The following is a 23,849-nucleotide window of genomic DNA, read 5'->3' as shown; positions in this document are numbered from 1 at the left end:
CTTTATGATAAAATTTTATCTGTGTTTACAGCTCTTATTTAATCATTATTTATAATACTAGTGCTATTTAATTACAGAGGTTCATCCAACAGATCCTGTGGAAAAACCTTATCTTACAAATCAACCAGGAGATACCCAAGAAAATGTGGTTGTTACTGAAGCAGGTAATTTGTTTATGTGTCTTTATCTCCTTTTTGAAGAAAAGAACTGTACATTCAAGCACAGTTTCCCCTTGATATAGGTGATTTTTTTTTGTTTTTGCTAGGGGAAATGGTGCACTAATATGAGCCTATAGAAATTTACTTTTGAACTTGGTTACCAAAAAAATTATATTAAGATGGTTTTTGAATACAAGAATCTGAATTGTTTTCTTCACATTTTGACTTCAAGTTGGGGCTAAACCAAGTGATCTCCACCCTAACCTGTATCTATAAGGAACTTCTCCAACACTATTTAGAAGTCATGATGTAAATTGACACATTTGGTGACCTACAAAATGTGGTGTGCTGGTAAATATTTAGGAATTGTCTGTGTTGGAGATGGGGTACAAAATAATAAACCTGATTTGTAACCTTTGCCAATTCCCATGGTTGAAATGGTCCTACCTGGTCAATTTCGGGCTACCAAAGTGACATCCCTGAACAGGGATGGGTTGGGAAGAGACGTTTACAATAAACTCAGCGCAGCTGCCTCCAGCACACCACACCACTACTACAAAGAACACATAAATTTCCCAATGCAAATGGCATGCTATTCCAACACTTCTTTATGTCAGTTGGGGGCTCTTTTTTATTTTTTAAGATTTATTAATTTATTTGAAAATCAGAGTTACGCAGAGAGAGAAGGAGAGGCAAAGAGAGAGAGAGGTCTTCCATCTGCTGGTTCACTCCTCCATCAGCTGCATCAGCCGAAGCTGTGTCAGTCTGAAACCAGGAACCAGGAACTTCTTCCTGGTCTCCCACATGGGTGCAGGGGACCAAGGACTTGGCCCATTTTCTTCAGCTTTCCCAGGCCATAGCAGAGAGCTAGATCAGAAGTGGAGCAGCCTGGACTTGAACTGGCGCTCATATAGGATGCTGGCACTGCAGGTGGTGGCTTTACCCACTATGCCACAGTGCCAGCTGGGGAGGGGTGGTCTCTTTTTAACATAACCCTATACCAGTTGTCCAAAAAATGTTTATCTTAGTTGCCTTGTGAAAATAGATCCCAAGACCCAAAGTCTCAAACTCTTTCCACAGGTGACCTGAAGTCTATTAAAAATATAGGAAACACTTTCTCTCTTTCTTTCTTTTTTTTTTTCCTTTTTATCATTAAATGTTAGCAGTGATAATGGCTTTTGAAGGGAAAAGGAATATTTCTTGAATCTTTAAAATGCGTGATCTCTTTAGGCGTGGCCTAAGGAGAAAATCGCAAATCATTGCCCAGATACTCTGTCACTAGACCATATGAATATCTTCTCTGTTAACAAAAGAAGTGATGTGCAGTTATGTGGATACTTAACCCATGCCTGGCCACTTTGACCAGAAGTATTTACATTAGTTATGATGATGAGTTTGAATTTGCAAGCTAAATTTGTAGTTCTTCAATTTGCTTGTCTGATTTAGACATGATATTAAGATTTAGTGCTTTTCACCTTTCAGGTGCTGGATTTTAAAATCATCCAGATCTTCTGAAAAACATAATTAAATCTTTTTGTAAATAATTACATTAGGAATATTTTCTCCCTGAAGATATTGAAAATATGCTTAATGAAGTCATTTTAAGCTATATGGGATTTCTGTGTTGCGGTTTTTCATTTTACTAAGCATCCCTGGCATTGTCAAGTGTGATAGAATAGGATTAAAAATAATTAATTTTAGGACTTAATTAAGATCAGGTCTTTGTGCCTCTGCAGCCTTGTGTCTTTGAGTTATGACTTCATCATCAGTTAATATTTACATATTTCAATTTAATTTCAGACTTGTATATTGTCATGGCAATGAGCTTACTGGCTGAGAGAATTATTTAGCTAATAAGTCAACAATGATTTAATAAAATATTATTTAATATTCAGTTCTTGTTTCTCTAAGCAGTAAATGAGAAGTAATAATGAAATGAAATATCTAAGATTATCAATAAATTATGAAAACTAGCCCATGACTGAATGATAAACAACAGTTATGAACATATGAATATTAAGCCTGAGCATCATAATTCAGTAGAATTTTGTTTTTAATTTTTCCAAAACCTGAATATTTTATTAGAATTATCAGTATTTTGAGAAGAACTTTGAAATCTTTTTATTGATGTTAATTTCACTTTACCTTGATTTTAGGGAAACTCCTTTCGTAATTCTGGTGTTAGAATCCTAACTCAGCTCTCCTTGTACATTAAGACTGTTTTACTTTTGTAGGCATTATTCCCAATCTTATTTATGTTGTCATACCAACAATACCGCTGCTCTTATTGATACTGGTTGCTTTTGGAACTTGCTGTTTCCAGATGCTGCATAAAAGGTAAATAATTTCTGTGTGTAGAGACAATATGAAATACATTAAAAGGCTTTCAGATATGTTTTTAAGATATTAGTGTAAAATTAATTATATTTTAATTTGCCTTAAGAAAGTTCTGAGTTTCTTATATGTCAGTACAAATCCAGTGCATTCATTCCAATATGGTATATCTTCATTATAGGATTCGTGCCATATCTCATTTAATCCTCATGAGCCTTGTGAAGTGGGTACATTTCTGTTTCTATCTTTCAGTTGAAAAGATGATGGTCTAGATGGATTACTTAGTCTGCCTTGGAGCCCTCATTTAGTGCATGTGATGGATTGAATCAATGTTTGTGAGTTTATAACACATGCACTACATTATACTGTGTCTTCATTAATTAGAATTAATGCCAACCCCTTCAATCTTGATATCAACTTATGCAACTTGATTTTTGCAGGTGTACTTGGAAGTAACTTTTCAAACTTCAAGTCATAGGCTTCCATTTTATTTCAAAAGGACCTTGAAGAATAGGATATAAACTGCAGGGGTAAAAATAAGTCACTTTTTTGCCAGGAGTCTCGAAGTAAAGTGAGATATTTTAACAAGTATTTTGGAATTATTCTGACTTTTTCATTTGCTTACCCATACCTCTGAATTGAAGAAGTGAAGTTTTTCCATGTGTGTCAATTTGCAAGTAAATAAAAAATATGAAATATGTATCAACAGAAAAAAATAAAAGATGGTGGGTTTAAATAAGAGCATTTTTGCTGGATTAAAGTAGGCATTGTTTTTCAGTTTTAAACAAGCACTGATCAAGAGAACACCTCTATCAGGAAGACTTGCAAAAAAAATTCTTTTTTTCCTTTTGACTTTACTTCATCTTCTTCTTTTCTGAAATAAACCATACAGATCTCACTAAGTGACAAAATGTCCAGAAAAAAAAATTACTAGATATAAATGCTAAGTGGATCATATAAATTTTGTTAAAATATCCAACTGGATGTTAAAATAAAACATTTTTAATAATGATGAATAAAACCTGGAAAAATTGATACTTTACTTTGCATCCTCTTGGATTTCAAATATACATGAGGAATCCAGTTAAAATTTTTTCAATAATTTGTACAAAATAAAGAAGATATGGGTTGATGGAACCTAATCTGAAAATCTAAAATCTGAAATGCTCAAAAATTTGAAACTTTTTGAGTATCAACATGATGCTACAAGTAGAAAATTCCACATCTGATTTTGTGTTCTGGATAAAAGTAAAAAAACAGATGCACTAACAATATTGTATAAAATCACCTGCAGGCTGTGTGTATAAAATACATATGAAACAAATGAATTATATGCTTAGACATGGATCCCATACCCAAGATATCTCATTATGTATGTGTATATATTCAAATATGCAAAACAATCTGGAGCCCCAAATATTTCTAGTCCCAACCACTTCAAGTAAGAGATACTCAGCATGTAGTAAATACTTAGCTTCCTGCTCTAATTCCTAAGACTACCAATGGAAAGATGATTTTCACTGTGAAAAGCAATGAGGTAGAAGGATTTGAGATAAATTCCCCTTGATCCATGCAAACTTAATATAAAACATAAATAGCAAATTCAGTCCCCAGGTTTTTATAGGTTGAAAACCTGTGTAGTTTTCACTTGCTTAAATTCTCAGAGTGAGAAAATGAACCAAAATAGACCACCCTACATGCCAGAATCTACTTAGAACCTAATTCTTCATTCTTAGATCCTCCGCTTTTCCTCTCTTCCAGGAGAGCAAGGAGAAACTTCATGAAAGACTCATCACCATTATCATCTGAGTGTCTTGCAGAAAGTTTAAATGCCAGTCTGGTACACATGATGGTTTCTATCCTTCCATTTCATGTCCAAATAACTCTTGTTCCCTTAACTGATAATAATCCTGAAACAAAATACTAATTCTACACAATACCACTGTTAACAACTTAACCACCTTTTTAACCATGTAAAAATTTTCTGTACTTTGATAAACTTAGCTTGATGTAGTTTTCATTTATGTTGAATGACTTTGTAGAATAAAAGTATTGATATTATTTGGGTAAAAATCTACAAAACATAAGTTTGGACATAACATATTATTAACCACAAAATAATTAAGTTGAAGTCAATTAAATAATATTGACAAAACTGGTAAAAGAAAGGTATGTTAGAACTGATTTATTTCTCTTGTTGAAGGAATTTTGCAAGGCCTGGTTATTTGAGACTGTGGGATAGGGTGGGGAGGAGCCATGTCTCTGGGGATTAGAGCAGATGTGGGAGGCTAGGCTCTGGATGGATGGAATGGGTCAGAGGATGAATAAGTGTAGAACAGAGTAAAATAAGGACAGATTATGAATAATGATCCAGGAGAGACATAATTCTTAGGAAATTAGGCCTTGTAGATATAGATCTTGACAAGTGGAGGATGACTTGAGTAAACTCACAAATAGATATATGTACAGAAGCCATAAATGCAATCAGTTTATGGAAGACAGCAGAACCTTAGATATGGGCTGTAAATATGGGCCAGAATTCTAGATCTGACCAAAGTGAAGTTTTATCTTAGACTTGGAAAAATGCAGATCCTACTAAGTTACCAAAGCCTGAATCTGTTACTGAATTACACTGGTTTTAGAGTCTAAGGGATGATTGAGCTTTCAGGAACCAACTTATGTACAAGACCAGAAAACTTAACAGGGAGGAGGAAGAGGAATAAGCCAGTTCGTACACTTAGTACATTATTTTGATGATTTGACAGGAAATTCAGCACACAGTGGCAGTTTCAGTGGCAAGATTGCTTTACTCAAAAAAAAAAAAATTCAAAAATCATTGAGCAAAGAAAATAAAGTTTTATTGCTGAATTAAATGAAAGTGTTTAGTACTGTGTCAGCCACATTTTTGTATGTGCATATCTGAGCTCTAAATTGTGATAGATCAAACAGAGAAAGATATATACATTTACTATTCATAAGGGCTATCTGTCATCATCACACATGAGAATAACCCAGAACTTTTGTAGGAATGGGAAAAATTGCTGGTGAAAGAAGGATCTTTTTCTAAATAAGTGCCTGAAAAATCTCCATTGGACCAGATATGCCTCGTCTGATAAGGAATTTCATACACTGAACTTACTTCTCCTTGTGTTTTTCAGTAAAGGAAGAACAAAAACTAGCCCAAACCAGTCCACACTGTGGATTTCGAAAAGTACCAGAAAGGAAAGCGGCATGGAAGTATAAGGATTTATTGACTTGGCTCCAGAAAAGAAAAGGGTTTTGTAATTCTGGATCTGTATAATGAATGGCATCAGAACATTAGCTTGCAATGGCTTGAACTCTCAAAGGATCTGCAAGATGAACTGTAAGCTCCCCCTTGAGGCAAATGTTAAAATAATTTTATATGTTTGTTATTTCATTTACAAAATGCGCTGTGCTAATAATGGAGTGAGACATGCTTATTTTGCTAAAGGATGCACCAAACTTCAAGTAAATGGAATGGACCACACAGATAAAATTGCTGTCAACACTCAGGAGTGTGTTGGAAGCAGTTATTTTTATTTCTTTCATTTGTCATAAGGTGTAATCTAGTTGATGTAAATTGTATTGAAATTTACAGTGTGCAAATATATTTTACCTTTGCATAAATGTTTGATAAAAATGGACTGTTCTAATATTTATTTTTATGGCATTTCATTTTTCAATACATGTTGTTTTGATTAAAGAAGTTTACTATTATCAATTAAATTCACACCATACACAATATATTACCATCACACAAATATATTACTATAAAGAATTTTTTTTTTTTGCTAGAAGTGGTTCACCTTCTTTCTTTTGGTTTTGGTGGGACAATGTTTAGGAAATCTCTTCAGAAATAAGAAGTTGTTTCATTAACTGTGGTATAAATCTCAGACATTTAACTTACAGGCAAGAATTGTCTAATTTCACTTGTGCAAGACATGTGCCTTAAAATTATTTTTAGTGTAAAATTCAACAGATTTTGTAATAGAATTACTTTATTAATAGCTGTATAAACAGTAATTCAGTCAATCTAGAACAATTGAAGTGGCATACACAATATAAATCATATGTCTTCACATGTTGCCTATATAATTCTGAGAGGTCCAGAATCAGTATGGTCCCTCCCTTGCCCACAAAACAAACACGATTGTTTGGGTTTTAGAATTGACACTGGAAGCAGGTAGTTGTAGAGTTCCTCTAAGGTTTACCTAGTTCTATTTATCCTCTATTAGTATAAAAAGAGGTCTTATACTGGGGACCAGTGGAAGCACAGAACACTGATATTTCAGGAAAGAAGAAACTAAGATAAGCAATGGGTGGAGATTTGTTGATAACTCTTTGGTTGAGATAGTAAACAGTGGCTCCTTTCTGTCTTATCTTCTCCTAGTTCAAGTGTCTGACTCCTTTTTCTCCAGAGAGTTGTAATTATCTCGTCTTAAAATGTCCTGGTACTCCTTTGAACCAAATAAAGAGTTCTTGTTTCTGAAGATCGATCATGGGTGTTTTACTGTCTCTCTCATATGAGCAAAATACAGATACATCTCTCATCAATGCTTGGAAATGAAAACAAATTACTATTTAAATGTGGTAAGAATGAAAGTTGTGGTTTTAGAGTGAACAGGGGAATCCAATCTTTTCCCCATCCCCTCTTTTCCCTAGTTGAATAATAAAGTGCTCTCATTAACACAATTGACAACTAGAGTTGGTTGGCAAAACTAAGAGGCAAAATAGAAATTAGTGGGCATTGGCCCTTTCCAGCTGCTTGGAGACTGAGAGAAGGCACAGCTGCAACTAATCCTAGACCTGCCCATAGTTAGCCTATTTCTTTTCTTGGCTGCCCATCTTTTTACACTGGGAGACCAGCTGCTGGGATCTACCTCTTCTCTCCAATCAACCATCATGCATTTCTCCCTTTAGCTGGGCCATATCAGGAGAAAAACTAGGCTTTTTCTTTCGTCTATGCCACCCAAGATTATGACAGCTGCAGATACAAGGCAGAAGCAGAAAAGCATAAGGGAAAGGTTATGGCTCTGCCTTTTATCTTTATCCAAGTCTGGATAATTGTTCCTGCACCAGTGACTAAACCCCTACATGACTAAAGGTGATTCAATAAACGTCCTTCCTTTTAGAAAATGGTAATGATGTTGTGCTGGGAGTATCTAAAAATTTTATCTCAACCTTGAAAAATGAATATGAATCCATGGTGTATCTGCTGTGTTTGCTGCTTCAGAAAATACTTGGAATGTGTGTTTCGAAATGCAAATAAAATACAAAACAAATCTTTTCAAGTACTGAAGATAAACAACATACCCTACCCCTAGTGCTCCATCTTTCCTGTTAAGATCAGGTCATTGAAAAGTTCTATGACATTTAATCTCCTTTCTCCAACAATCAGCAGTCTTTTGATAAAAGAATTTATTCTCTAATGATACCTTGATACCTTTTCCTTGAACTTGAGAGATTACTCCCACCTGCGTGGTGGTCGTCAGTGTACCCTTCAATGCATCTACAATAATCATTCCTTCTGGGTGTGGTTTAAGTCTCCTATGTTCAGCCAGCCCAGACTGATTGGTCCCTTCTTTCTACTCCTTTAATATTTACTGTCTTTTCTATTATATGGACCATGCAAGAATGTGTTTGTGTATGTATTTGTGTGTATGTGTGTGTGTTGTATTAAGTAGTTATGAATTTTGTTCCCGCAAACAATTCAACACATTCTGTGTAGTAAGCTAAATTCCAGTTTGTTCTTACTCTGGAAATAATCCAAGAGATTAAATAAGTGAAGCAAATTCATTTATTACACATTTTTGGCAACCTAATGAGCAATTCAGCTGTGTCTAAGTAAGTTTTTCACATAAACCAAGGAAAACATTTGTAATAGTTACATTTCTTTAATATGTATGAATATTTTTGGAGCTTTAAAAATTCTAGCTGGAAATAAATGGGCAGATGGGTAATCCAGGTAAGAAATGATCTGTATAGAGTAACTATTTTAATTTATTTTACGATGCTAGGTGATAAATAAATTTATGCCTATTTGTTTTTTAATTAGCTTATCTTACAGGAATATGCAATATCCACAAGCTTACAATAATATTTTTAAGGAACAGATAAAATATTAAGATTATACTCAAGTTGAAATGGAAATGCATCTGAAAATAAAAGTTGGGAACACTGTTGAGATTCTGCTAATAGCAAGCCAAACAGGAGCTACATAGATTATATTAGTTTATTTTAAACCATGAGGTAATCTTGGAAAACAACTTATTTCATATCTTTTCTTAATTTTGCTTAAGCTTCCTTAAGTGTATAGTATGTGCTTGTAAATAATATTATTTTAAATAAAAGAAAGTGATGAAAAAAATGATTAAGGGCAAAGACAATTATGATATCTGTGAAAAAAAAACCTGTTCACAATGCAATCAAATGTATTTAAAGTTACTTTTTATGGCAAACAGGCATTTGTTTTGTTCCCTTCATCTTTCCCCAGCATTTTTGTGACTTATGTAAGAATGAAGGTTGTTATTTATTTTTTCATAAAACTCTCAATTTCCATGCTCCTTAAAGTGGAATGGGAAAACTGCCAAACTTTCACGTTTGTTTTAGGAAATTTTCTCTAATCTAGAAAATTTTTTATCCATTCTGTGAACCTTGGAACTCGCACATACACCCCTGGACGATTAGGCCGGGCACACTGGTATCCAAATGACGTCACACCAGCAAGAAACCACCTGTTGTTTTCTTGGCACATCAGTGGTCCTCCCGAATCCCCCTAAAGAGTGAATTGAAAAAGAAAATAGTGGATATGTGGTCAATTCATATAAATACATGAATGGAAAGCAAATCAATTCAAAAATACGATTGCAGGTCATCTATACACTACCATTTTAGGTCATGAATGACTCTAGTGTAGGGGCTGGTGATCATTTTTGTTTAATACAAAGATTCTTGAACCTCAGAATGTACCAGTGTTACTTAAAGGACATGATAAATCCTACTCTACTGATCCCACTTTCAAGGTTTCTGGGACATAGAATTTGTGTTTCTACTAAGTCTTGAATGTTGCTGATCAGAGGTACTGGAAGCCTTGCTTTAGAAACCACTGGTGAAGAATACAACTCTGAGGTATGAGTAGAGTGCCATTCACTTGCATTTTTATAAGGAAAAGGCGTTCTCTAGCCATTCTTGTTTTCTTTACATCAGACAACTGCTTCAAAAATGCAAGCTTTTGGTAAACTAGGAGATATGAAAGAACTTGTGAATGATTAAGGCAAGTTCTTTGACACTTTAAGACAGAAAAATCCTCTTTTAAAGAGCTTATTCAAGTAATAGATGAATAATATATGTTCACAGTTTTAAATAATGCATTCACATTTAATCAGTTAATCTTCATATAAAATATAGCATTAAAGCTGAAAAAGGAAAATCATGTGACAATCTAGGGTACTGATTACTTAATGATGATAACATTGTATTACACAGGTATTGCCTTCTGTGAGAGCTTTCTTACTTGCTAATGAATCAAATATTCAGACTGCATAGAAATCAGAGCCAACTGTAAGATTTCAGAGATCTGGCATGAGTTATTGGCTCAATGTAACTCTAACATTATCAATGGCATTTTCTGTCATATTTTTTGCCTACTGTGTGAGGTGTCCACTACACAATCCCCATTAACTGTAATTGAAGTTGTACCGCTGATTTCTCTTCTGTACAATAATCCTATAAATCTCCCCTTAAGTGGCAATGTATCTTACCTTTAGCTCACTTTTCATTTTAAAAGGGAAGTATGAGATGAAGAGTAAATCTTAACCAAGAAAGTTATTCAATATGTCTTAAACTTGTGAGTGTATATCAAATGAGAATACACATAAAACTAAACTGAAAATTTAATATAACCAGAGACATTGATTTAAATAGAGGACACATATACAGACATATAAGCATAGTTATTAATTTATAAAACAAGATGTTATGCTTTAACACAGTGAAACTGTCTTCTCATAATATAAATTGCTGCTTCCACATTTATAAATAATTTATTTGGTCAGTTCTATCAGGTTTAATTTAACCCAGTAGATACTATTGCATTAATATTTTATTAATTTTTCAAATGCAGATAACATACTAGATGATTTATTTACTAAATCCTAGAGCAAAATGCCAATATTTTTAAATTCCTATGTGGTGGAATTTTTTTTCAGATGATCATGCAGTTAAAAACTATCAACATTTCAAGTGTATTGCAATATTGGCATTACCAATGCAGTAATTTGTGGTATTAGATCTCTAAAATACAATGTAAAAGATAATATAAAAATTCTAGTATAGGAGTTCAGGACCCAGAATAATGGCAAAAAAATAAGTTCTTTATTTGCTTCCTACTTGGTTAGCTGTAAATTTGCTCTAACTAGGCTAGCCAGGATTTTTATCCCAGATGGTTTTCATCTAAGATAAATTTCTAGAAATTATTTCATGTCACTGAACACTTGGATAATATTCTAAATTTAGGGAGGAAAATTAGAGGCCCATAGAACAATTTTGCCCTCAGACATATTATGTTTATATTGCTTACATAGGGTTTAAAAGAATTGAAAATTTTAAAATAAATCCTTTTAGGTAAAGTACACAGTCTCTTGCTCAACCCAAGCCCACTACTTCTTATTTTACTTGGTTGCCTCACATACAAATATAATTTGATTTGTAACTCTTGCTCTTATAATCTAATTTTGTTTCTAATACACAGATCCACTGAACAGGACTACACAAATAGGGAAAAGTAGCAGCTTTGTAAAAGAAGAGGTGACATTAAGGTATCTTGATGATTTCTTTATTTTCAAATTATTGTCAAGAAATGAAATAATTATATAGCAAAGCTTTCTGAACATGTATATTGAGCAGTTTTACACATTTACCTGACAAGTGTCTATTCCTCCTTCTTCATAGCCTGCACATACCATATTTTCAGTAATGCTATATTCTGGCATCTGTTGTTGACATTTCTCATTTGACAGAAGAGGAACTTCAGCTTCTTGCAATATATCTGCAGTGAGACCTGCTCAAAATGGAAAATGCAGTCAGTCAGTCAGAAGGTATCAGCACGAATCCTTGAATGAACCATCAGTCTTACTTATTCCAACATTTCACCATCGTTATTGAGTATGTGTGTATATATAATAGAACTAAACACTAAGCTTGCATTTTATAGCACATAATAGAGCCCATCTGTTGATTTCACCAAATGGATAGCAGCAAAGCACTTCTTCCTCCCACTCCCAGAGACTTGTAGGGATGGGAGCTTGAACTAAATGGTCCTTAGACACCTTCAGTGATTTTTAAGCAGTTATAATTTTGCTCATGAAAGAAAAGCTTGTTGACACAAAGACTGCCGTTCATGGAAATTATCCATGACTCAGAAATCCAGGAGTGCTTTTCATTTGACACCTGAGGAGGTGTTCTGTCCTGTATAAAGGTATTCAGCTACTTTGTGGTGCTATGTGAGTGAACAGGTGCACATGGAGCACAGGACAAAGCTCTGGTGAACTGTGTCCTGGTCTAGAGGCAATCAATTTGTCATCCACATGTAGTTGAAGAGAAAGGAGGCATTTCTTAGCAAGGTGTACTCCCATTCTTTTTATAAAATGACTCATTCACTTGAAGTATGAATCTCTGTTTACTGAGATACCATTTCCTAGAAGAGATGTGAAACAAGCAGGTGTTGATACTCCAGAAAGGGATATGATAAGCAATTTCTAATAATTAGCAACTTTATTAGATCCCTCAAGAAAAGAAGAAAGTTGATGATAAATTAGTTCATATGACACTATTATGAAAGTCTGTGTGACATTACTTCCTTCTAAACTTAATCCATGCACTCAATAAGACTGAGGAAATGTGTATGCATGTGTGGGTTTATGTGTGTCTGTTTATGCAACTTAGGTGCAATGCAGCACATATGAGACTCAGTAATTGGCTTGTAAATGTGTAATAATTGGCTCATCAGAAAAAGAAAATCCCAATATGTCTCCTTTTCTGCCAAATACTCCCACTATTGCTGATTCAAAGGACCAGCATGGCAAGGAACATGGGTTTTGGAAGGAGACAAGCATAAATGGCTATTGCCAGCTGTGTCAGAAAATTCAGCAACACACTACTAGATGACTTTTAATGTTTGACTTTAAGAAAATGAATTGCAGAGGTTGCAGTGGGGGAGAAAATTCAAATTTAGGATAATCACCATTATCCTGTAAGGATCAAGGATCTGCTTGGTAGCCTTTAGTTTTGTAATAAAAACCGCAGTCGGGGGGTGAACCAATGGAAAAAGGAGGACCTTTCTCTCTCTCTCTCTCTCTCTTACTGTCTAACTTTGCCTGTCAAATAAATAAATAAATAAATAAAAACCTCAGTCATCTTTGGTGTGTCTCAATTGAGAAGAAATGCTTTTGGAAGCATGCTTAAACTCTTTGGTAAAGGAAACTTGAACAGTGCTCTTATATTTAACATCTATTGTCAATATGACTTTCATGAGCATAATTAGGAATAAACACACATATATACATACATATGCATCAAAATTTCAGTAAAGCTCTTTGAAGATTACTTACTGCCTTAATTTAACAAACTAATTCTTCACCTAATTTCTTCCTGATAAACAGTTGGTTCATGGTTTTCTTATCTAATTAATTAGTGAAATATACTCATAAGATAGGAAACTGGTATTTTATAAAATTAATTAAATAGAAATCAAAATGCAAACTTAATAAAATTCATTAAAATTATCATTACCCTAAAAGTATTTAAGCATGACCTGGCCATTATTTCTAAATGAAATTTATTTCAGATGTAATTTTTTTCCTGGCTCCATGGCACTCTTAGAGACTTTGTTAAGTCAATTAATTATATATCTTTAGTAACAATAAGTAAATGTGAGCCAAGTTCACTCAGCTATAAAAAATAACCATTTCCTGAAGTTTTAAGTTAAATTTTGCTAAAGGATAATTTTTGAAGCTTCGGCATTGTAGTCACAGAGTATCTTTTATTTTCAAATTTAAAAGAGAACATATCAATGTAAGAATCATTTTTGCTCTGTAAATTTCAAATTTAATAAATCATAAGATTTTTCAAGTGGAAGAAATATAAAAATATACAGGACCAGCACTGTGGTATAGCAGGTAAAGCAGCCGCCTATAGTGCTGGCATCCCATGAGTGCGCTGGTTTGAGACTTGGCTGCTCCACTTCCAATCCAGCTCTCTGCTATGGCCTGGAAAGCAGTAGGAAAATGGCCGAAGTCCTTGGGCCCCTGCACCCGCGTGGGATACCTGGAAGAAGCTCCTGGCTCCTGGCTTCAGATCAGTCCAGCTCCAGTCAAGTGAACAGGTGGGTGGAAGACCTCTTCTCCCTTTCCCCCTCTCCCGCTCTCTTTGCCCCTGCCTCTCTGTAACTCTTGCCTTTCAAATAATAAATAAATAAATCTTTGAAAAAAATTTAGCAGTGACGATCAACTGTGCAGCTTTAAAAAAATAAGAATATTCAATCTTTGACATTAATATACTTTATGGAGAGCAAACATGAGGCATTTTCAGCAAAACAATGTAATTTCTGTGGAGAATCTTTGTCAGAATCATCAAGCAATTACTTGACTAAGAACTTGATGGATTCTCTGAGAATTAAGGATATTTTAGCTGTGACAGTTTTGATTCTGGGAACCTGTAGCTCTCCCAAGACTGGGTACATTTTCATCCTGAGTACAATTAGAGGTTTTAAATACAATGGCTGTAATTATTTTGGATTACAGAGATCACCTTCTTTTTTCAAACTATGGCATCCTTCCCTTTGCTTAATTACTAATGAATGGGAGAAACTCTGTTCTAGATAGGACAGATAGGAGTTCTGTAACCAATAAGGCTTTTTAAATGTATTTATTTGTTTATTTATTTAAAAGAAGAGTTACAGAGAGAGAGAGGGAGAGAAAGGAGGGAGGAGGGGAGAGACACACACACAGAGAGAATGTGCCTTCCAGTTATAATTAGTATTTATGAAGTGCTGTAATATTTAAAAAAGTCATGTTTGGTTCTACTTACTATGCATCATTTTTGATTTTGGAAAACAAGCCATTAAATAATTTTGGGATGTCAATGGTATATCGATTTATAGTCTTGAATCTAAGTCTTCCTGTCAGCGGGTAGCAAAGCATGAAGGAATTCTTTTGTATTTGGGGAGAAAGTGTTGAAAAATCTTCATAGGGTAGTTCCAAGGCATACTTTTTACTAGTAAGAATTTTATTTTTTTCATATCTGATTATTTACCTTGATATATAAGCCTTCCCCAGCCAGCAATAGAACAATTCTTTCCTGGAGATAAAACTTGATTTTCTTCTGGTAAACAGATAGGTTGTATATAGTCTGTAAAAGCAAACAAGGCAAACACAAAACAACAACAACAACAAAATAAGGACACAGATGCATTTTCAATAAGCTTTAAAAACAAACATTTTCAATATTTAAAATCTGAATTTTTTTTTTATTTTATTCTGACTGAACAGCTTTTAGACATCAGCCTTTAGGAGAAAAAAAAGTAAACAAAAACATTGTACGCTAATGATTCTTTCATAACCAAATACCAAGGCTGTCTTTTAAGATCTTCTATGTAGTCTCTTAATTACCTTTTTATAGTGTAAGCAAGGCTTTAAGTCTGTACTTAATCATTCATGTTTGATTTGTGAATAAGATGGCACTCAATATAAAATAGTGCCACTGCTATGACATCTTGGTAAGGTTATTGCTCAAGATCAATTATGAGAAATTTGGGCAAATATTCTAAGGTTTTTTATTTTCTCCCATTATCTCCACTTTAAAAAAGCTTTCAAGCAACTGTTTTACAGTGCACTTGGGGAAGCATTAGCATTGGTCACTGACTTTTAAAGCTCTTCTGCATCAATTTGCAAGCCACTTGGCTTTCAGTAAGCACTCACTACCTGTAAGACTCAGGACAGACACACAAATGAATAAGAGACAATGCCTCCCCTCAAGGACAGAATTCTACAACTAACCATTTGATAAGCGCTGCAATTCATGTGGGGACCTTGTTTCATGAGAGCACAGATACAGCAGCTGTTTTGTCTAATTGGGCATTGAGAAAGACATTAGAAAAAAGGTGGAATTGAGTAGAGCCGTTCAGCATAAAATTCACTTTCTCAGGCATTTTCTTGCACATTTTCTATGCATCTGGAGGTCTGGAGGGACACCTTCATTTACTAATCTGATGATATTGAATTTCCTCTACAAACTTCATAGTACAACTATTTATCTGTGCCGCTCCTGAGAGCTTTCTATGATAGAAAGCGATTTCCTTTACCTGTGTAATTCACTTTAAATTCGAGATGCATCATGGCAATGTCACTGTTCTTTCTCCGTTCATTATAATGTGGGTTTATGACAATTTCATCTATCCGCCTGGTTACTATGTGAGGAGAAGTCAGATTTGATGTCATATGAAGTCCTAGGATTGCTGTCCATCTAGTTGGCTCCATATTTCTCCTGAAAATTGTAATTAAAAAAATGTGAGAAACTCTCCAAACACAGCTATTACTTATTATATGTTCTTCCCCATAGAAATGTCAGAACTATATATGTCCAGATAGCTCCAAGAAAATATTCTTGAATTTTTCTGAAAATTTTGCACATATTGCTTATCTCCCTAAATGCCTGCAACAGTCAGAGCTGGGCCAGGCAGAAGCCAGGAGCTAAAAACTCAATCTGTGTCTCCTACATGGATTTCAGGAACCTGATTACTCAATCCATGATCTGCTGTGCCCCAGGGTGCATTAGCAGGATGCTGGAGTAAGAATCAGAGCTGAGACTTAAACCCAGGCACTCCCTGAGGGATGCAGACAGACAAGTAGTGTTCTAACCACTGTGCCACAAGCCAGCCCCTGAAAGATTCTTCTTTAAATTAAATGCATTTCCTAATATATATATATATAACTTTTCCTAATATATATATATATATATATATATATAACTTTTCTGATCAGATCATAGAGGAAGCCTTAATTAGTGCTAATGTCTTTACCACTTTTCTTAAATCTTCTTTAAATCTCTAATTCTAGAATATGGGTCTCAGTTCTGGCTGCACATTGGACTCATCCAGAATTCTTTTAAATAATACTGATACCTGCTTCTCCTTCCTCCTCCACTCTTATTTAATGAGTCTAGAATGAGCCATCAAATAAATTTAGAATAATTTTTGACTTAAAAAGATGTGTTTTTGCTACCATATGGCTAGGTTTGAGAACCTTGGTATTAGATTACATTTCACCATGGGGATTGCATCCTGGTTCAGGATTCTTCAGATAACACAGCAGTTGTACAGTTGTGGTAGTGATGGAAGTAATTTCAGAAACATTCTCCCACTTAGGGACATCACTGAATTCATATAGAGTTAAGGTTAGCAATAAAACCAACCGTGATGTTTATAATTTAACTTATGGTCTTGAATAATTTCCAGATATGATGTTGGCTACTGGCTAACACTTGCCAGACCAAACTGGGTAAGTATATTACAGTCCGAAAGTGTGTAAGGACTCCTAAATGTACTATGGGCTTGCAGTATCTACATATCAAGAAATTACCAGTGAACAGCAGGCCAGTGAACAGCAGGAATTAAGCCAAATTAAACAAATTCACAATGAAGTTAAAAATTCAATGATGGCAATCAGAGGCAGAGCTATATCATTTTTAAGAGGTACAAGTGCCTAGTCTAATCTGGCATTTAAGATGTTAAATGCAAGTGATCATAAAGGACCAGAGGTTATTTTACATCTATCTGACTATTTTGTCACCAGCAAGTCATTAGCAAAGCTAGTGAATACTCAAGCATCCAACAAGCATCTAAAGATAATCACATTGCATTAAAATACTAGGAAATTTGTGCAAGTACTTCTCAGCAACAGAGAAATGACATCTGTGGAAAATTTTATTGGTGTGTACTCTAGTACCCTGTGCTTTTAATGTTTCATTTTATCTAATCCTTATTACAGTGCTATGGAGTTTACAATCAAAACCAACTGCGTGCTGATGGTTTATACAGTAGGGAGATTTGAACTGAGACTATCTGACTTTAGAGCCGTATTTGTACCATACAAGCAAGCATCCTGGGATACCTCTTACAGCACGGACAGAATTCTGTGGGCAGAGTTGGGAACGTGAAAGGAAGATGGAGACCGGGCCCAGGAAGGAGAGCTGTGACCTGTCATTGGGTTGTAATCTCAGGGAGGTGAGGGTGTCTCTACTCTCATTGGTTCATGGCAGCTCCTGAAATGGCTCAAATGCTGAACAAGGATTGCATTATGGTGCTGCAGAAGAGGCCCTGTTTACTTACCAAGAGGACTTCTTGCTCTTGTTTCTCTGGGTTAGAGCAATCAGTACTTGGCCATGCTTGGGACAATGACGCATTTCTTGCATTCTAACTGTATCCTACTTCCACATACATGAGACTCCCTTGTCTCTCTTGGCCCACTTCGAGTGAAATCATCTTCTTTTATGTAATATCTGAACTAACTCTCTCTCTCTCATTTGAAAGGCAGAATTGCAGAGAGGGAGACAGAGAGAGAGAGACAGAGAGAGAGAGAGAGCGAGCTAGAAAGAGATTTTCCATCCATTGGTTCACTTCCCAAATGGTTGCAATGAGGCTGGAACCTAGAGCTCCATCTGGATGTCCCACGTGCATAGCAGGGTCCCATGCAATTGGGCCACATTCCACTGCTTTCTCAGATACATCAGCAGGGAGCTGACCAGAAGCAGAAAGCTGGGGCTTGAATAAGTGCTCATATGAAGGACTGGATTCTTAGGCAGCGTCTTAACCCACTGTAGCACCACTTTCTATCTCTCACATGTTGCTTGCATTTCCTAAAGCTCACTGGTCACAGTTTTCACTTGATTAGCCTGCCTTTAAGACTAATGTGCAATAGGTGGTTACTCTGTTTTAAGAATTGGAAGTCATTCATTCTATATTTAATTCATATATTTACTCAATTTTTATCAAAGTTAATTTTGAAATTGCTGTACCATGTTTCTTATTTTACATTTTAATAAGCTTACATGCTATATTTTTATTGAATTTACATAACTGGTATATAAATATTTATTTGTTTATATTTTATATAAATACTATCAATTGTTATGTAAAATTTAAATAAGTATTAATATTTACTCAGAGTATATAAGACCATTTTGTAGTTAATAGTACATATAATTATTAAAAATGATAGAGTTTTCTCTTGAAATGTTTTCTGTATATTTAATTTTCATAAGCTATTGCAAGTAAATTCAGGTAGATATATTCAGCTTATTTGTTGTAGCTTTAAATCAATGTTAAATTAGGGAAATTGGAAAAAAGGAGCTAATCTCCCAAATTATTACTTCTTTTGTTGGGACATTATTCTGTACAATTGTTAGTAAATATAACTACTGGTATGAAAGAGCTAGCAGATAACACAAAGTTAGTAATCACATTGTCCCCCGAGTTATCTTAAGATATTCATTGGAAAATCAGTGTTTGAATCATGAACTGTGAGGATTAAATATGCATGCTTCAAGCTACTGGTTTAGTAAAACACAACCCACAATGTTAATCTGAACACTCCTAATGATTTTTAGAATTATTATTGTGCTGCATTGAAAACAGCTTCTTTTCCAAGTTTTCATTACTCTATCCTGGATAAGTGGCACCATGGATCGAAAAAAATTCCTCCAATCTGTCTCATTCACAGTTCTCTCAAGTCCTCCTCCACAACCCTCTCCATGTCTAAATATTTTTTAACAAGTCATTTTTCTTTTCTTTTCTTTTTTTCAGATTTATTTATATATTTGAAAGTTAGAATTATACAGAGAGAGAAGGAGAGGCAGAGAGAGAGAAAGAGGTCTTCCACCTGCTGGTTCACTCCCCAGTTTGCCTCAATGGCCAGAGCTGGGCCGATCTGAAGCCAGAAGCCTGGAGCTAAGCCACAGCACCTGCCCTTGGGTCTAAATACTTAACTATTCCTGCAAGGCCAGTGTTATTACTGCATCACATGGACATTTTAAGATCCTTTCCTCTAAGGAAAAGGACTAGATGGAGCCAACACTGTGGCGTAACGGGTAAAGCTGCTGCCTGCAGTGCCGGCATCTCATATGGGTTCCAATTCAAGACCAGGCTGCTCTGCTTCTAATCCAGCTCTCTGCCTTGGCCTGGGAAAGCAGTAGAAGATGGCCAAATTGTTTAGGTCCCATTACCTGCGTGGGAGACCTTGGGGGAAGCTCCTGGCTCCTGGCTCCAGATCGGTGCAGCTCTGGTCATTGAGGCCATTGGGGAGTGAACCAGTAGATGGAAGACCACCCCCGCCACCCACCATCTCTCTGCCTCTGCCCTCTCTGTAAATTTGCCTTTCAAATAAATAAATAAATCTTCAAAAAAAAAAAAGAAAAGAAAATGACTGGATAATGCAAAAGTTACAATAAAAATGATTCTCAAGTTTTATGAATCAACTGTGGAATTTGCTAGAAATTTAGATTCTGGTTTTCTTCTCTAGAAATTCTATCTTAGAAGCTTGGAATGGGACTTTTAGAACTGGTACTTTGTGACCACTATGGAGGCACTGGACATCACTAAACCTTAGCTTCTTCATCTTCCTAAAGTTGAAAGATGGGAGCATAAAGTCTTTAGAAATGGCATTAACATGAAGAGAGGAAGTTACCATATTTCTAAAATGTTCTTTTCTCAAAGCTTTTACATTCTAGGAAAGAAATAAAGACCTCCAGACAGAAAGCAGGTGAGCATGGGGAAAGGAGATCACCCCGCTGGATAGGCAAGCATCAGTCTACTGCAGAAGCCAAAGATAAAGGCACCTTTGGGAAGGGAACATTGGCAGAATTTTTGTTACCTTTCACCTTCATCTTCCTGTGCAAACAAAACATTTGTCCTAAGAGTAAGGAGGAAAGATGTATTTTGGTAGGCGAGGAGAAAGACTTACACTCCTGATCTCAGTAACCTCCACTTCCCTACTTTCCAGCACATAGATACAACTCTGGATACAATAAACCAATGCTGTCCCTAATCTATATGGTCGTGTGCTAGTTTACAACTAACCTCAATCAGAATGTGCATATGTATGTGGGAATTTCAATGTGTGAGAGAGTGATTATGATAACAAGAGAACGATGTAATATGCTAAAAGGAAATGAAGATCAATGGGAATCCATTACTGTAAATTGAAACACTTTCTCTATTTTATGATTACTAAAGGCAACACAGCGGCAACCTCGGTGAGTGTGATCAATGCCAGCACTAACATTTATTCCCAACAGCATTTTTGGTCTCTTATTATTCTCCCCAGAATAGAATGAGGATTCCTAGGAGGACAGCCAATTCTAATTTCCAAGGCAAGTACAAATGAAGATGCTTCTGAAATATAGTGTTGGTGCCAGAAAGAATGTCAGGAGCAATTTCAAAGGAACAAAGAAGCCAGAGTAAGAGGGATCCACTGACCAAATTTCAGGAATTTGACCATCACATAATAATCATCACAATTTTCCTAGGTAAAAAAAACAAGGTGTTTAAGAAAGGCCATGAATTCACAATGAAACTTAAAACAGAAAATTTAAAGTATGAAAAAGCCAAGTTGTATTGTAAAAGGAAAGTGAACGACTATGTCATGCTCATGATATAATGTAAAATATAACTCCAAATGTTTCTTATTCCATTCGCCATGGCTCACAATGAATCTCACCAGAACCATGTCTACATCTACAGTCTTGTTCCTGCTACTTAGCTGACAGACAACTTTGCAGCAATAGTGCAGCACGGCCTTGTGAAATTTCTGGAATAAGTTTACCCAATCTTATCCCAAAGCATTAGAGTTTGATGTCACTTCTATAGAAACTTGCATAACTTTCCCCTTCAATGCTCTTAGTCTTCCTTCCACTGTCAATTGCTCACTGATGCTTTCTCCTAGTACTGTATCTAAAACAACCCCCTTTCCCCATCAACTCTCAGTTTACACTAATTTTATGTTTCTTTATTGCATATATCACTTCTTAAAATATTTATTTGAATTTTTGCTATCTTTACAGATTTATTTATTCAGGAGGTATTCAACAAGCAGAGTTACAGACACAGAGAGGGAGAGACACAGAGAGGTCTTCTTCTATCAGCTGCTTCACTCCCCAAATGGCTGCAATGGCCTAGGGCTGGGCCAGACTGAAGCCAGGAACTTTTCTGGGTTTTTCACATTGGTGCAAGGACCCAGCCACTTGGGCCATCTTCCACTGCATTTCCAGGCCATCAGCAGGGAGCTGGATGGGAAGTGGAGCAGCTGGGACACGAACTGATGCCCATAGGGGATGCCAGCGCCACAAGTGGAGGCTTCACCTACTATGCCACAGCGCTGGCCACTGAATGTTTTCTGTCTTTACCTGTAATTTAAGGTAGTCTTTCAAAAGTTCATGGGAAGTGAATGTTATGCAAAAGTTTTACAAGGATTTCAAAGTGTTTTTTTTTTTTTTTTGCATCAAAGCAAACTTATTGTTTAATTCCATGCTTCCACAAACTTGTTGAAAGCCTTTCAGACAAGAATTATCTGTGCTATCAGGTAAAGCACAATCATGCTTAAAATATGAAAAAAAATGTTCAGTTAGCACATGCTACAGCTCAGAAAATATCATTTGACTGAATGAATCTATGGAAAATACAAAGTAATCCAAAAGCAGCGAGGATTGAGCATCAGCAATGGTCACACAGAATAGCCAGGGAAAGAGGGAAGAATTAGATGTCCCAAGTAGTTACATGAAATAACTCAGGAAAAAGAGGATAAAACAATAATATTATTGGGGCCAGTTCTGTGGCGTAGTGGGTAAAGCTGCCGCCTTCTGCGGTGCTGGCATCACATATGGACGCCCATTCAAGACACGGCTGCTCCACTTCCAATCCAGCTCTTTGCTATGGCCTGGAAAAGCAGTAAAAGATGGCCCAAGTCCTTGGGTCCCTGAATCCGCGTGGGAGACCAGGAAAAAGCTTCAGGCGCCTGGCTTCGGATCAGCGCTGCTCCGGCCATTATGGCCATCTGGGGAGTGAATCGGCGGATGGAAGACCTCTTTCTCTCTCTCTGCCTCTGCCTCTCTGTACTCTGACTTTCAAATAATAAATAAATAAATCCTTTTTAAAAAGCAATATTATTAAAGGTGGTGAATTAGTTCTCAAAGTAGAGATAATTTCAGAGATTTGATACTAGAACTTCTGGGAAGCAAGATTTCTGGGTGGGTTAATAATTATGAGAAATTTTTTTATTAAATTTTTTTTGTTTAAGGTAAACAAATTTCATGTAATTCATACACACAGATTTGGAAATACATTATTAAAAATAGTGTTGAGTGGTGAAAAGGAAATGGGTTATGTAATACAGGTGAAGGGAGTATTAAAATACATAATTTTATGGGGGAATCACAAGGTTGGAAATTAACAAAAAATTATGTGAAAGATGTAAGTCTAAAAAGTTTTAGTGATACAATAAGGTGATCTGAATTTTCAAAACTCGATTAGCAGCTCAAACATCAAATAATTTAGAAAAAGAACCAAGATCTATGCACTAAAAGAAAATCAATATCAGTAATCCATTTTTGAAATCTGTACTGTCCTAAGAAAAGCTCTTCCTCTTTTCGATTTGCAGAAATTACTATGATCTTTAAGTGGTGTTACGGTATTTCTGCAACCTGAAGAAGACTATTGTGCTTTGTTCTAAATTCCTGAAGCCATAGGTCTAGATAGAGACCTGAAATTAAAACCATATGGTTTAATATACACACATATAGTAATTCAAATAGAAATTAAATATTTAAACATATTATATTTATATGTAATCTGTTTTACTTAATGTGATGAAAGAATTCCAAAGAATCTGAAAAAATTTTAAATAGTAATCCAAGTAGTTAAGTAATGTTATTTAGAATCAGGGCTTTACTGTGCAAAAAGTTGCTATTCAAAGTTTTCTTAGCTTATCACCTTAATAAATTTAACAGTAAGTAAAAATAATAATGCTTATTAATTACCATATTCTAAATATTTCATGTACAATATCATCTATTTCTGGAATGCTAACACTTCTTTCAAGGAATTGTTTTAATCAGGAATGAAGTAATCAACTTGGTCTCCTCCAAAGAGTTAATTTAAAGGGTAGGATATTGGCAGGAGGATTTCTAAGGCTAATTTCATCTTTAATATACACTACTCAATGCATGTGATCCAGACCACACATTTACAACATGCGACTCTCTACTCAACTGACTTTCTGAAGGCAGCGATAG

The 23,849-nt window shown here is 35.4% G+C and overlaps 2 protein-coding genes across 5 annotated transcripts in view; one reads left to right on the top strand and one right to left on the bottom strand.

Moving 5' to 3' along the window:
* The window catches only part of CHODL (chondrolectin), a 30,944-nt gene extending 23,937 nt beyond the window's left edge, over window positions 1-7,007 (top strand). For 2 of the 4 annotated variants that reach the window (XM_089330632.1, XM_070071914.2), the window contains exons 4-7: window positions 78-164; window positions 2,393-2,495; window positions 4,254-4,332; window positions 5,651-7,007. In XM_089330632.1, coding sequence (XP_089186758.1) covers window positions 78-164; window positions 2,393-2,495; window positions 4,254-4,332; window positions 5,651-5,653 — 272 coding nt within the window. In that variant the 3' untranslated portion in view covers window positions 5,654-7,007. The remainder of the gene's footprint in view (window positions 1-77; window positions 165-2,392; window positions 2,496-4,253; window positions 4,333-5,650) is intronic. The other 2 variants (XM_051819193.3, XM_089330631.1) reach the window with 1 other exon arrangement.
* A 983-nt stretch (window positions 7,008-7,990) lies between these two features.
* Window positions 7,991-23,849, bottom strand: part of TMPRSS15 (transmembrane serine protease 15) — a 134,698-nt gene continuing 118,839 nt past the window's right edge. The window contains exons 23-26 of the mRNA XM_070071911.2: window positions 15,871-16,052; window positions 14,823-14,918; window positions 11,432-11,571; window positions 7,991-9,288 (exon numbers count right to left, since the gene is read on the bottom strand). Of these exons, the coding sequence (XP_069928012.2) occupies window positions 9,133-9,288; window positions 11,432-11,571; window positions 14,823-14,918; window positions 15,871-16,052 (574 nt within the window). The 3' untranslated portion in view covers window positions 7,991-9,132. The remainder of the gene's footprint in view (window positions 9,289-11,431; window positions 11,572-14,822; window positions 14,919-15,870; window positions 16,053-23,849) is intronic.

The sequence above is a fragment of the Oryctolagus cuniculus genome, chromosome 4, assembly GCF_051225735.1.
Source record: "Oryctolagus cuniculus isolate XC-2025 breed Fujian yellow rabbit chromosome 4, ASM5122573v1, whole genome shotgun sequence".
NCBI lineage: Eukaryota > Metazoa > Chordata > Mammalia > Lagomorpha > Leporidae > Oryctolagus > Oryctolagus cuniculus.
Note: the sequence above shows the minus strand (reverse complement) of the source record. Positions and strands in the feature narration are given on the sequence as shown.